Source organism: Sapajus apella, unplaced genomic scaffold (assembly GCF_009761245.1).
Source record: "Sapajus apella isolate SASKATOON/1434 unplaced genomic scaffold, GSC_monkey_1.0 scaffold62, whole genome shotgun sequence".
Lineage (NCBI taxonomy): Eukaryota > Metazoa > Chordata > Mammalia > Primates > Cebidae > Sapajus > Sapajus apella.
In genome coordinates, this window is record NW_022437002.1 from 14,804,158 (window position 1) to 14,819,345 (window position 15,188).

At 43.3% G+C, this 15,188-nt stretch overlaps 1 protein-coding gene across 2 annotated transcripts; it reads right to left on the minus strand.

The window, feature by feature from the left end:
* Positions 1-3,265: 3,265 nt before the first annotated feature.
* SVBP (small vasohibin binding protein) lies at positions 3,266-11,863 on the minus strand. 2 transcript variants are annotated; one of them, XM_032247201.1, is made up of 3 exons: positions 11,673-11,863; positions 10,905-11,054; positions 3,266-3,698 (listed from the first exon to the last, which is right to left on the minus strand). In XM_032247201.1, exons 2-3 carry the CDS (start codon positions 11,016-11,018, stop codon positions 3,612-3,614), a joined length of 201 nt encoding a protein of 66 aa, XP_032103092.1. In that variant the 5' UTR covers positions 11,019-11,054; positions 11,673-11,863; the 3' UTR covers positions 3,266-3,611. The 2 variants fall into 2 exon arrangements, with proteins under 2 accessions (XP_032103092.1, XP_032103093.1); XM_032247202.1 differs by having other exon boundaries at positions 10,905-11,079; positions 11,673-11,832.
* Positions 11,864-15,188: the final 3,325 nt, after the last annotated feature.

Below are 15,188 nucleotides of genomic sequence, written 5' to 3' on the forward strand. Positions count from 1 at the left end.
TCATGCCTGTAATCCCAACATTTTGGAGGCCAGGAGTTCAAGACCAGCCTGGACAATGTGGTGAATCCCCATCTTTACAAAAAATTTAAAAAAAATTAGCTGGGTGTGGTGGCACACATCTGTAAGTCCTAGCTACACGGGAGGCTGAGGTAGGAGGATTGCTTGAGCCCAGGAGTTCAAAGTTACAGTGAGCCATGACTGTACCACTTGCGTTCCAGCCTGGGTGATAGAGCAAGATCCTGGATCAAAGGCGCAGGAACAAAGGGAAGAGGAATACAAAGATGATCCACTGCTGTCTTGGTTCAGGCATCCTCTTGTATCTCAAACTTTTTTTTTTTTTTTTTTTTGAGACGGAGTTTCAATCATGTTACCCAGGCTGGAGTGCAATGGCGCGATCTCGGCTCACCGCAACCTCCGCCTCCTGGGTTCAGGCAATTCTCCTGCCTCAGCCTCCTGAGTAGCTGGGATTACAGGCATGCACCACCATGCCCAGCTAATTTTTTGTATTTTTTTTAGTAGAGACGGGGTTTCACCATGTTGACCAGGATGGTCTCGATCTCTTGACATCGTGATCCACCCGCCTTGGCCTCCCAAAGTGCTGGGATTACAGGCTTGAGCCACTGCGCCCGGCAAACTTTTTTTTTTTTTAACCACAACCCACAGTAAGCAATGATTTTTACATCAAATGCAACATATACATTCATATGTATATAAACCTAAAACAAGTTTCACCAAACCATATCCTTACCACGTGTTATTTTCTAATTTATTATTTCACTAAAAAGAAAAGCTGGTCATAATTTACTAAACTGATTTTACAACCACTTGCAGTTTGAAAAACTATGCCCCACTAGAGTGTTTCTTCAGGACAAGAATATACTAAAGGCTGAGAGATGTTAATACAAGCAGTTCCCAACTAAGACTCTTTCCAGACAGTGATCATATCTTTCCTAGTTGTGTGAAATCTGAAAACATTTCCCATGAAACAATCTAAAAGGTGGCTAGGAGGGGAAGTAACATTTTCTGAGTCCCCCAAAGTTTGTGTGTTAGAAACAATCCCCAATGCCAGTGTTAAGAGGTGGAAATTTTAAGAGATGATTAGGTCATGAGAGCTCTGCCCTCATGAATGATTAATGCTGTCTGTTATCGCTGGAGTAGGCTCATTATCTTGGGAGTGGGTTCCTAATAAAAGGATGAAGTTTGGCCTCCTTCTTCTCCCTCCCTTGCCCTTCCACCTTCAGCCACAGGATGATGTAGCAAGATGGCCCTCGGCAGATTTGGGCCCCTCCACCTTGGACTTCCCAGTTTCCAGAACTGTAAGAAACCAATCTCTGTTCTTCATAAATTACCCAATCTAGGCCAGGCATGGTGACTTAAGCCTGTAATCCTAGTACTTTGGGAGGTTGAAGGGAATGGATCACTTGAGCTCAGGAGTTCAAGACCAGCCTGGGCAACAAAGTCAGACCCTGTCTCTACAAAAAAAATACAAAAATTGGCAGGGTGTGGTGGTACATGCCTGTGGTCCCAACTACTCAGGAGGCTGAGGTGGGAGGATGGTTTGAGCCGGGAAGCAGAGGTACAGAGGTTGTAGTGAGTCGAGATCATGCCACTGCACTCTAGCCTGGGCAACAGAGCCAGATCCTATCTCAAAAAACAAAAAAACCCAAAAGCATCACACACACACGCGTGCGCACACACACACACACATACACACACACACACACACACACACCCAATCTGAGGTATTGTTACAGCAGCACAAAGTGGACTGAGACACTATCTATTACATTATTTTTCAACAACACTCCTGAGAGGAAGAAAATATTATTCCATTACGTAGATGGGAAAGTGTGGTACAGTTCAGAGAGGTTAACTTGTGGTTGGGTACTCCAGGACATTTGGCTCCAAAATTGCTCTTTGGCATATGTTTTATAGGAGCAGCTCCCTCCAACCCCTTACTTCTCTGAAAACACAAAACAGAAAACTCCATTCAACCAAATGTAGCAGGATGCTACAGAACCCATTACCATTTGTGGAGATAATCTATGTAGAGATTATTCTTAATTATAACTTGGGCTCTCAAACACATGTTCTCCACAGTGGTAGAGTTTAACATCCCATTAACTGCCCAGCTTACTCCTAATATATGCCAGAGCAATGGGAAAAGTATTCTCAGTGACTAGAGAGGCAGCAGGGAGACAGACGAGACAGGGAGAGCTTGAAGGGTTTCTAGCACCAGTAGGGAAAATACAGGCATTTCCAGCTTAGAGGAAAGGAGGTGGTAGTGTCTGGCTCTTTGCCCCAGCTGAGTGATACTTTTTCAGCTTGCTGAAGTCCTTCTCCCCCTATTCTCAAGGAATTTCTGGAAATGAAATATCCTGGAACAACGACGTCTTCTTTTGCTTAGCATTAAAATAACTCTACTGCTAGCATTCAGGTATGAATTACCATTCCTGATACAAATGCCAGAAGCAGAAACCACCTTACATTTTTACACCTAAAAATGGCAGTGGGATGGCAGAGGGGCAATGGCTGGTTTCTGAGGGACATCTGAACATTCCCATCACAAATCCTTTTCTAGGTCTGATAAGGTAGCCACCAAAACAAAAAGCACCTGCAGTCCCCTCTTGCTGTTGACGCAAGCCTGCTGCCAGCTCTCCACAATCACCAGTGAGGGAATCCTAGCTTCAGGCCTCTAACTCTGACTAGTGACTCATCTGGGAGTAAAGGGGTCACATATTTCTTTTTTTTTTTTTTTTTTTTTTTTGAGACAGAGTTTCGCTCTTGTTACCCAGGCTGGAGTGCAATGGCGCGATCTCGGCTCACCGCAACCTCTGCCTCCTGGGTTCAGGCAATTCTCCTGCCTCAGCCTCCTGAGCAGCTGGGATTACAGGCACGCGCCACCATGCCCAGCTAAGTTTTTGTAGGTTTAGTAGAGACGGGGTTTCACCATGTTGACCAGGATGGTCTCGATCTCTTGACCTCATGATCCACCCGCCTCGGCCTCCCAAAGTGCTGGGATTACAAGCGTGAGCCACCGCGCCCGGCCCACATATTTCTTCTGTGTGCCTACAAACTAGGGATCAGCAGGGTCTGCAAACTTTTAGCCCCAGGAAGAATGAAAACTGGAAGCAGTCATGTTCTTTCTCTCCTCCACCCAGCTCCTGGAGGAGAAAGGGTACCTTCCACTCACCTCGACCTTTCCTACCTATTATTTTGTACTCCATTTTCTATGGCTAGGTGCTTGCCAAAGTATAAGCAAATAAACACTTTATTAGTATTTTATTTGTATTTTTGGAGAAGATATAGAGTTTCATGAGAAACTGATTTTTCTCAAACAATAGAAAAAGTATTTTTTTTTTTATTCTTTTTTATAAAAACCAAAACCAAACCCACTGTCTTAGAAGAAGAAAACAAGTCTCTTCAGCAAGCATGCAGCCAATTCAGATTGGAGGAACCAGTGAAGTAGAAGTTACACATAAGAAGTAAGTTCAGATTTATCCACAAATGTCTTCTGGTCTAGTTCTGTAAGGCTCCAAATGGACCATCTCAGCTTAAAACTGGCAACACCCAAAGCTCCCAGAGTCCCATCTAGTTTGAACACAGGGGACTCATTCTCCAGGAGGCTGCATCTGTTTACAGAACTCATCAAACTGCTGCTGCTCCAGTTCTGTCATGACTCTGTTGAGGGCATAGATCTGAATGACAGAAAGAGATACATCTGTTAGCAATGGAAGCAGCTGCTCAGCGCATCTTCTGACATAACAGGTGGGTGTCATCTGAAAATACCAAAATTTCTGCAGTAGTGGTAATACAGGGACGGTGATCTGGGAATAAGAGAGTTAGATATTAGTTCCATCTGGAGAATCAGGAAAGCAGCAGTGAAGCAGGTGGCTTGATTTGGCCTTTAAGGGATTAGTAGGATCCCAAGAAAATAAGTTTCTTCAAGAAGCATGTGGCCAATTCAGATTGGAGGAACCAGTGAAGTGTAAGTTACATATAGTAAGATCAGATTTATCCACATATATCTTCTGCTCTAGTTCTGTCGACTCCAAATGGGCCATCTCAGCTTAAAATCTATCATGGGACATGATAGATGGTGGGAGAGGGTTTTGTGTGTAAATAAATGTAATGGAAAAGTACAGAGTCTGTTCTGGAAACTTCAAGTATGCCAATATGAAGGATATTTTAGAGTAGGGGTTGGGGAGCTGGGGAATGCAAGAAAATTTTGTTGAGGTCTTAAATGCCATGCCAAGGAATCTGGATTTTATCTGGCAGATTCTGGAGAGCCAGCAAAAGATAAGTGTGCAGGGGAGCAATGTGAATATATATAATATATATATATATAAGCTAGCTATATATATATATTTATATATATATATATTTGATACAGAGTCTTGCTCTGTCACCCAGGCTGCAGTGCAGTGGTATGATCTCAGCTCACTGCAACCTCTGCCTCCTGGGTTCAAGTGATTCTCCTGCTTCAGCCTTCTGAGTAACTGTGATTACAGGTGCCCGCCACTATACCTGGCTAATTTTTCTATTTTTATTTGAGATGAGGTTTCACCATGTTGGCCAGGCTGGTCTCAAACTCCTGACCTCATGTGATCCACCTGCCTCAGCCTCCCAAAGCGCTGGGATTACATGTGTGAACCACCGTGCCCAGCCATAAGCAAAGTGATTCTATCTGTGCTTTAGGAGGCATCTGTTACAATAGTCCAGGAGGGAGGTCGTGGGAATTGCCTACGGCAGGCAGTGGTGACGGAAAGAAGATGGCAAGAGACATTCTCAGGTGAAAGGCAGGGTAACTACACCTTATTCCTCACCTTTCTTTATTCTTACAGTAATTAATCCACCCACTGAAGAACAGAAACAGATCACAAAACTTCCTAATTTGTAGAAGGAAAAAAATGAGAGTGTGTGTGTAGAGAGCTATAACTTGATTAATTAAAAAGACAAGGAAGGGGAAAAAATGAAACTTAGAAGGGGGACAAATAGAAAATACAAAATAAGAGCAGGGACCAATGAAAAAGCAGCCAAACCTACAGTAGAGAGGGTCACCAAGACTGCAAGATGGTTCTTGAAAATACTAACAACAGCCTTGCAAACCTGACACACAGATCAACATAATAAGGGAGTGGGCACAAATAAACATTATTAGGAGCTAGAAAGAACACTTAACTACTGACATAACAGAAATGAAAGTGAAACATTATGAACTCTGTGCCAACACATTTGACAACCTAAACAAGTTCCTAGAAAAGTAAAATGATCAAAACTGACTAGAAAGCTTGAATGATCCTGTCATCTTTAAGGAAAACAGCATTCTATACAGTGATGAAAATAGTTACTAACACTACCATAAATGATTCTTGAAATGCAGAATACTGCTGATGAAACTGGTAAATTTTATGTATATTTTACCATAATAACAATAAACTTGAATGGTTAAAAAAGTGCTGAGTGAAGACAGCCAGTCACAGTAACATGTATAAAAGTTCAGAAACATGCAAAACTAAACAATATATTGTTACACAACAATATTATTTAGAGGTATGCAGAGAGCCAATTAACATAGAAGAGCAAGAATGATTAGCATAAAATTCAGCAAAGAGGGTATTGCTGGTGGGAAAGGTGAGGCACATGACCAGAAGCAGGGAACGCAAAGTTTCCCAGTTACTGGTCATGTTCTATAGTTGGGTGTTTTATTCTTAAGCTCCACACATACGTTATAAAAATATACTTTTAACACACACATATATATGTGTTTTAAAACTTCTGCTTGCTTCATTCAGTAAGTATTTACTGAGCATTTGTAATTTGGACATTGCTGTGCTAGGGACTGAGAGGGATATTAAATAGCTTCTCACAGACCTCCAAATCAAGGAGGCAAGATGGTAGGAGAAAGAGGGGACTCACAATGGGTCAGGGTGTCCAGGCTAAAGAATGACTTTCTGTCAAGAAGGACCCCTAGCGGTGTCAAACGGTGCCTCCCCCTCATTAACTATAAGACGCTACTCACATCACTTTAAAGTGAGGATAATACTGCCTACCTCACAGGGCCATATATTTTACGTACTGAATTTACCAAGGTTAAATGGGAGTCATAACAACTCCTGCTTTGAAGCCCTGGTGTGAGGACTACATGTGGCCATGCATGTGCAGACTTGGCCTGGTCCTGGCACATCTCAAGAGCTCCACAGGTCCAGCTGCTACTGGAGTGCACCAACGTTGCATTTCAGCAGGTCAACAGGAACTCAGCAGTTGTTCGACTTAGAGTCCACACAATAAAAGCAGGCTGCCTGCTTGGAAACACAAGATTATTCCTGATTATAATCATTGCTATTTATCAAATGAATCCTCTGTGCCAAGTACTGCACTACAGGCTTTACGCATAATATTTCTATTCCTTTTAACGGTCGTTCTGAGGTAGATATTATCCTCATTTTACCAAGGAGGAATTGATGAACTGGGATTCAGAGAGGTTAAGTATCTTGTCTAACGTCACGTAGAAAGACTGGGATTTACGGAAGGGCTGACATTTGAAGTCAGATAAATAAATTTAACCTGTAGAACTTTACAGAAGGGTGTCAATAAGAGCATGAACAATGTCCTCAACATCTGTCCTTACAATATGCACAGAGGACAGGTTCATAGGACTGTTTTTTTTTTTTTTAATAGATTTTAATATAATGACTATGTGTACACAGATAACTAAGCATAGGGAAAAACTCCAAATTAATGTTTTAACAAATTACAAGCTGTTACTAAGACCATATGCTTGGATTAAAAAAAAAAGGAAAACAGATGAAGTCTCCCATTCAACCTAGCAGTTTAACCACTCTCTTTTAATAAATCTAGCATATTACAGTGGTATAACTTTATCTTTTTTAACACTTCACATAAAAATATGTGTGCCCTTTCCTACTTGTAATAATTAGTAGTCTCTAAAATGGTAAAATAAACTGAATTTACATTAGCAAATAAAAGTGAGAATTTGTACAGCTAGGCTCAGCAGCAAAAATGAAGAATAAGAATGAAAGGTGAAAAGGTGGCGGATGTCATGCAGAATGAGGACTTCCATAAAGGTCTGTGCCCTGTGGCCGAACACAGTTAACATTCCACCATTTTTTCGTTGCTCTTAAATGAGCAAAACCAAATTCTTTTTTTATTTAATAAAATATTAACTCTTTATTTTCCTCCCACATAATGTGTGATCAGGTAAGGCAGAGTTAAGTCCCACCATCACTGGGGACAGCAGCAGCATAGACTTCAGAAACAGCCTTGAATCATCAGTAACATTCTCTCCTAGGGACATCAGAAGGAATGCATCTAATAACAAATTTGCAGTGTTGTCACATTGTTCTAAATTTATTTGATTAGTTTATCTGGAAGAACTTAATACATTATTTAAGAGAACAGTAAATTATTTTCTTGCTCTGAAAAAATAATGTTTTTTTTTTCACATTTTAAAACATTTGAGTATGCTTTTGCAAAAGGAGTTGCAAGATTATGACAGCTCGGTTTGCAGAATGGCCATGTACAAGTTTGTATTTATAAGACCCTGGCAATCTGCCTATAATTTGCCTATACAAATAGAGCCCTTTGCACTATTTTAAAAAAACAGGCTTAAATTTTTCCCCATTCATTCTACTTGTAGAGCAAAGAGGTACATACTTTTCAAGTATTCCATGGTAAAGGTAATTTTTTTTGGCAAATTTTAAGCTGTTAAGCTTTTAAGACCAAAATATTTATGTGAAAAAACATGCCTAGTCAATCCATTTCTTACATAGCCAAATGCTTTTGTCTTTTAAAGAATGCAGAAAAACACTGATTTGCTAAGAAGGAGCACACTGGAAAAAGCCATTTTAAAGTACTGAAGAATGAGAAGTATTTTTTTTTTCTACTGATGAAAATTATCAGAAAAGCTATCCAGTCTGTTGTCTTTAGCTAGTTTTAATAAATCTTTTCAAAATGATGGTCAAGAAATCTTTAGAAAACTGGAAGAGGAGATGCTCTTTTATAGCATGAAAGGAATGAAATTAATTGTAGAAATTCTCATTAAATTTTGGCTTTGGTTCTTCAGAAGAAATACACATTTAACTTCTGCAGTCTGTTGTGTTTGAACACCATCTACCTGAGACAGGAGCCCAAGCATCCCTTCATCGTCAAAAGCCAAAATTGGATTCAAAGGAATTTCTGGACTCTTAACTGTTGGTGACACCTAATCTGGATGGTTTTGATCCAACGGGCAAATTTATAATTTCTTTTTTTTTTTTTTTTTTTGGGGTTTGGGCCGGAGTTTCGCTCGTTACCCAGGCTGGAGTGCAATGGCGCGATCTCAGCTCACCGCAACCTCCGCCTCCTGGGTTCAGGCAATTCTCCTGCCTCAGCCTCCTGAGTAGCTGGGATTACAGGCACGCGCCACCATGCCCAGCTAATTTTTTGTATTTTTAGTAGAGACGGGGTTTCACCGTGTTGACCAGGATGGTCTCGATCTCTTGACCTCGTGATCCACCCGCCTCGGCCTCCCAAAGTGCTGGGATTACAGGCTTGAACCACCGCGCCGGCTATAATTTCTTCAACATTTTCATTCTGAACAGCTACTCCATTTTCATTTGGTTTTCCAAACTGGGGGTGCTCTCCACAGTCACTTTTGATTGGTGTGAGGTAACCACATATGGGCTGGCAACTGGTTCTCCATTTCCCAGAGCATTTGTCATATACAGAAGTTACAGATGGCTCTGTTCCTCCAGTGAGAGCTCTCTTGGCTATATCACCATTTCTCTGATCAATGGTTTTCTTATCTGTAGCTTCTATTCTCCTGCTTCACGGCTGTTTCTTACAGCAACCCTCATATTATTCCCCAAAGCACAATGCAGTCACATCATCTGGGGACCTGGATCCAGGTGGGAATGGGGAGGTAAAGGACCACAGCTCTCAGGTGGTCTGCCTTAATCCAAAGGTAGATTTCAATTTACAGATTACCTTCAAGTGCACTAGTAAGTTTACTTATTATGTTTACTGCCTCCCCTTGCTAAAATGCAAGATACGTGAAGGGAGGGATTCTTTTCTGCTTTGTCATCATGTACCACAAATTCCTAGAACAGTGCCTGGCACATACTAGCAGCTCAATATTTAGTGAATCAATCAGATTAACAAAAACTAAAAGTTGACAATATTAAGTGTTAGGAAAAAAATGAGGAACGAGAACCCTCTTACACTGCTAGTGGGAGTGTAAATGTATACAACAAGTCCTTTGAAAGCAATTTGGCAGGTTGGGTCACGCCTGTAATCCCAGCACATTGGGAGGCCAAGGTGGGGGGGTCATGTGAGGTCAGGAGTTTCAGACCAGCCTGGCCAACATGGTGAAACCATGTCTCTACTAAAAATACAAAAATTAGCCAGGCATGGTGGCACATGCCTATAATCCCAGCTACTTGGGAGGCTGAGGCAGAATTGTTTGAACCTGGGAGGCAGAGGTTGCAGTGAGCCGAGAGTGCACCACTTCACTCCAGTCTGGGCCACAGAGTGAGACTTCGTCTCAAAAAAAAAAAAAAAAAAAAAAAGGAAAAACCAAAAACCAAAAACCAAACAAAAAAACCAAGCAAATTGGCAATGTCTAGTGAAATTGACAATGTACCCAGTAATTTTTCTAAATACACTACAGAAATTCTAATGCAGGTGCCAAAGGAAATACCTAAAAGCTTCTCACTACAGAAATGTTTGTAATAGCAGAAAATACTATAAATAATTTAAATGTGCACCCCTATAAGAATGGATAAATATGCTAAAATGGATGCATAAAATAGACTATTGTAAAAATTAATGAGAATAAACTAGATTCTTATATTAGCATGAATAGCTCTAAAAAACAATGTAAGCAAAATAAAATGCAAGAATTTTATTAATGTAAAAATTTAAAACAAATACTATTATATATTGTTCAAGGATATTAATATATTTGAATGTAAAAGTATAAAAAAAATAGTTGTCCATGGGGAGGGGTAAAAGGATGGAAAGACAGGAAATGAACAAAACAGACAGACAAAAAAAGCAAAGAGGGGGAAAAGAGACCAGCAAGCTTTTCCCTGACATTAAATACTAAAATACTCAATCCCAGCACTTTGGGAGGCCAAGGCGGGTGGATCACGAGGTCAAGAGATCGAGACCATCCTGGTCAACATGGTGAAACCCCGTCTCTACTAAAAAAATACAAAAAAAAATTAGCTGGGCATGGTGGTGAGTGCATGTAATCCCAGCTACTCAGGAGGCTGAGGCAGGAGAATTGCCTGAACCCGGGAGGCGGAGGTTGCGGTGAGCCGAGATCGCGCCATTGCACTCCAGCCTGGGTAACATGAGTGAAACTCCGTCTCAAAAAAAAAAAAAAAAAAAACTAAACTAAAATACTCATGTGTGTATGTGGCTCAATATTGGCAATGTAAAGTTTAAAGCTTTTTATTCTCAAATGAATTGTAAACATTGAGAGAACAAAGGAACACACTGGTTGGTTTAAAGCTTGGGCCTCTACCTTGTCATGCCTAGCTACTTTCTGCACCAAATCCAGAAGATCTGTGCTGGAGGTGTCTGATACTTGCGTGCTCTCTTTCATTCTGAGCCCTTTTCTCCCCTTATATATCATTTTTTTCCGTTTCTACCTTCCGTCGGGTCCCTGCCACAAAAGCTCCGCACCAGGCTGGGGCTCTGACACTAACTAGGCATGTGATTCTGGGCTATCATCTCACCATTCTGGACCTCAGTGATCTCCTCTCTAAACCTAGGAGAACACCCATCCTGCCTGGAGGCAAGTAGGGCTCGCTCTCAGTTCTCTTTTCTGCTATTTCTCTATTCCAGCATCATCTCCAGCATACTACAGGCACACAGAGCCTCCGCCTTAATCTCACCTCCGCTCGTTGTCTTTGCTTCAGCTCCTGCTGGGCTGATTTCTGTTTGGCCTTCTCAACTCTACTGACAGGTTCTTTAACTTTGGTTTTTTCTTTACGTGCAGGTGGATCCATGGCTTGACTTTTGGATATTTCTTAGGAGGCTCTGATCTGGGTGGTACAGAAAGAGGCAGATCTTAAAAAAAAAACAAAAACAAAAAAACCTGCCAGTCACGACTCTAATCCTTTAGCTCCGCCCCATCCTTTGCCAGGTGAAGCAGAGTGGTCTGGTGGCAAGGACGCTGGATGTGGGGAGCAGGACCTGAGTCCCAAAGCCACAACCTCGCTAAGTGTCCCCGGGCAAGTCTCTTCCCCACTCTGAGCCTTAGTTTTCTGCCTGCAAAATGGGATAATAGTTTCTTCCTGGCCTCCCTCCAGGAGAGGCTGTGTGCACGTGAAATGCGAAGAACCCTGTGAAAGCGCTGCCCACTATGCAGCGTGCGGCACGCAGCCCGGGACTGTCCTAATGGACGCTGAGGCCCAGAGAGCGCCCAGGGTTTTCCCATCGCGGCCGCCCTGACAGCGACCAGCCCAACTCTGCGGCAGCCGTCGCTTCAGCGGCCTGCGGGCCAGGCCCCACCGCCGCCCGGGCCCGCCCTCCGCCGCCCGGCCCCCGACCCCGCCCCGGCCCGGCCCCAGGGGACGGCCCTCTCCTCCCGCCCTCTTCCCTATCCAGGAGGAAAATGGCGGCCGCTGGAGCCGCCAACAGAGGAGCTCAGGGGTCTGTACCTTTCCCTGCCGGGCCGCTGGACGTTGGAGCCTCCGCCGAGTTGCACACAATGCCCCCGGTGGGAAATCCTTGCCTTCTCCCCACCACACTGGACCCAGCCCTGCGCGCCCGCCGCCCCTCGTCCTGGGCGGGACCGGGGCGGGGCAGCGCCGCGCCAAGGGGCTTCCGCCCGCTGGAAGGGCCGCGCGTGCGTAGTGAGGATGTCTGGAAATTCGCGTAGAGGGCAGGGTGGGGCGGGGCGAGCCGGTGGTGGGGCGGGGCGAGCCGGTGGTGGGGCGGGGCGAGCTGGTGCCGGGGCGGGGCAGAGGCGGGGCCAGGGCGGGGTGGGTGGTATTTACGGCTCACAAAAGCTTTTTCTTGGTATATTTTCTGCAACAGCTACTAGGTTTTAGAGGGTGAGATCTTAATCCTGGAATTCGAATTCCGAGCCTCAGTTTCTTAATTCGAAAAGTGGGGATTGGTGATTGCCACCTTCATTCATGAGTTTATTGGGCGGATCAAGTGAGATTCCGTCTGCCACAGTGCTTTGAAAAAGGAAATCTTGACAGAAGTACCATTAGCCATAATGGTATAAATACAGAGAAACATTCACGTTCACTGATTACCAAGGAGATATGAATTAAAAAAGCTGGCTGTGATTTTCCATGTATTACATTAGCAAGGATTGACAAAAAAATAATAGCTACCTCACATTTGGGCTTACTATATCCCAGGCACTGTTCTTACAACTTCACATTAATTGCTCATAATAAGTGTGTATAATGTATATACGTGTGTATTATTATCCCCATTTTACACATAAGGGTACAGAAGCACTGAAAAGTTTAGTGAGTTGTCCAGGGTCACACAGCTCCTAAGCGCGGGAGCAAGTATTTCAGCCAGGATTCATAGGACAATGACCTTATCCAAAGTAAAACCATGTTCGGGTCTACTATTTACTCCACTATCAAACTAGTAAGAATGAAAACAACTGATAGATGCTAAGCAAGCAATGAACTCAGCCCAGGTGGACACTCATGCGCTTCCTGTCAAACTAAATCGTTCTAGCCTTTCTGGAGGTCAGTTTAATACTAGGTGTCAAAAGCCTTAAAAGTGAGCACAACCCCCCAAAAAGATAAATACTGTATGTTTCCATTAATATGAAGTATCTAAAACAGTCCAAGTCTAAGAAACAGAAAGTAGAATGGTGACTACCACCATTGGCTGGGAGAGAGAGAAAAGAGGAATTGTTTAAAGGGTATAAAGTTCTAGAGATCTGTTGCACAATTTAAAAATTTTTATTTAATTTTTAAAAGATGGATGGGTCTTGCTCTGTCACCCAGGTTGGAGTGCAGTGGTGCAATCACAACTCACTGTAACCTGGGCTCAAGCAATCCTCCCACCTCAGCCTTCAAAGTATCTGGAAATACAGGCACACACCATCATGCCTGGCTAATTTTTTTATTTTTTGAAGAGATGAGTCTCACTATGTTTCCCAGGGTGATCTGGAAATCCTGGACTCAAATGATCCTCCCACTTCGTCCTCCCAAAGAGCTGGCATTTACAGATGTGAGCAGTTGCGCCCAGACTTTCCAAAATTTCTGCAGTAAACATTTATACTTTAGCAATCAGAGGAAAGTACAATAAATATATATATATTTTTTTGAGACAAGGTTTGGCTCTTTTGCCCAGGCTGGAGTGCAGTGGCGCAATCTTGGCTCACGGCAACCTCTGCCTTTGGTTTCAAGCGATTCTCCTGCCCCAGCTTCCCCAGCAGCTGGGATGACAGGCACCCGCCACCACGCCCGGCTAATTTTTTTTTTTTTTTTTGTATTTTTAGTAGAGACATGGTTTCACCGTGTTGGCCAGGCTGGTCTTGAACTCCTGAAAACCTCCATGATCCACCCACCTTGGCCTCCCAAAGTGCTGGGATTACAGACGTGAGCCACTGTGCCCAGTCTCAATAAATACCTTTCAAAAAACCCTGTACAAATGCTGATTTATTATTAATAAAAGTAACCAAATTCTGATAGAATTTCAGAGATCTTGACATAGTATTGGTATTTTACATTTGTGTCACATGGTATAGTTTATAAAGTTCATACAAGCTATTGTGGATAACCCCTCACCTGGGCACTGAGGAAGGAGAGCTGTGCAAACCCCAGGCACAATTAGTGCCTGAAGAATATCTTAGTTTATAGTGTTATTACTCAGCTATTTTCTTTATATAATCTTTCTATATAATCATATAATAACTTACTGCTTAATTTATGTAGCTTATATAAACATACTTAGTACTTATATCTAGCATACTTAGTTCCATATAATCTTTCTATATAATCATATAACGGATGTAGTCGGATCTGTGCTGACACATTTAGTGCTGATTTATAAAATCCTTCTATATAACCATATAGTAGTTTGTAGTAGGAGGAATGCCTAGAGCAGTTACAGAACAGAAGCAGTACATGGGAAAACAGCCAGACCAGGACAAGAACCAAAGACCCAGGCGGTGGCGTCCCTGCCTGAAAGGGCATTTGCTGTATGGCAGGCTTGGAGCAAGAGCCTCTCCTCATGATAAAGGAGTTGTAGTGCTTTGTATCCAGTTCCTGTGGAAAGTAGGCCTCAGGCCTGAGATCCTGGAAATAACCAAGGGAGAAGAACCCCTCTGGTGTGACTGGGTCACAGCGGCTGTACACCCTGTCAGTTTTTTCTCACTTCTGTGCTAGCTCAAATCATCCTCCCATAAATATCATTAGAGAAGAGCACAAGTCTGTCAGCTCCCACTGCATTGGCTTACAGTATCCTTCTATTAGAAATCCTTTGAAGTCTCCAGCCCCAGATAAGAAGTGTTGCCCAGGACACCTGTTGCCCACAGCCCACCTCCTTGACTCAGTGACCTAATGAGGTGGACCTCTTTTCTGTACAAGACCCTCTACTACTTCGCATGGCACGGCCGCCTACTGTGCATGGCCCACCTCTCTGCCCAGGTGACATAACGGGGTGGCCTCCTCGCTTGTGACTCAGCTGACTATGTATGCCCTATTACTAAGCCTAGAGGTGATGACCTCACAACCCTTCCCCCGATTGTACCTAATAAATACAGATGCTCTGCGCGTTCGGTGCCTCGCCTGTCTCCGCTCACAGGTGGCCATGGCCCCCCGAGTCCAGCTGCTCTTCTCCAGTTCTTCAGTGTCCTGTCTCTTTACTTCTCAGATCCTGCACCTCAGCACAGCATAAGGGACACCCGACGACCCTGTGGGACCAACAGCCCTGCAAGCTGTGAACTAGATTACAGCTGGAGACAGGGCAGGACCTTTAGAAGCCTTTAAAAAGCCAGCTAAAAACAGACCAGCTATAGGGAGTGGAGGAGTGGAAAAGTCACATGGAAGACTGGAAAAGTAGTGCCCTTGAGCCACTGCTGCAGGTGGAGAAGGTGAGATGAGTCGGTTTGGGAGACAGAGGATGTGTGTGTGTTTGTGTGTGCGTGAGAGAGAGAGAGAGAGAGAGAGAGAGAGAGAGAGAGAGAGAGAGAG

Coding starts and splice junctions, on each gene's coding strand:
- SVBP (XM_032247201.1), bottom strand. CDS start 11,018: ATGGATCCACCTGCACGTAAAGAAAAAACCAAAGTTAAAGAACCTGTC. Junction 3,699..10,904: donor AGCAAAGACAACGAGCGGAG/GTGAGATTAAGG, acceptor TCTGTCATTCAG/ATCTATGCCCTCAACAGAGT.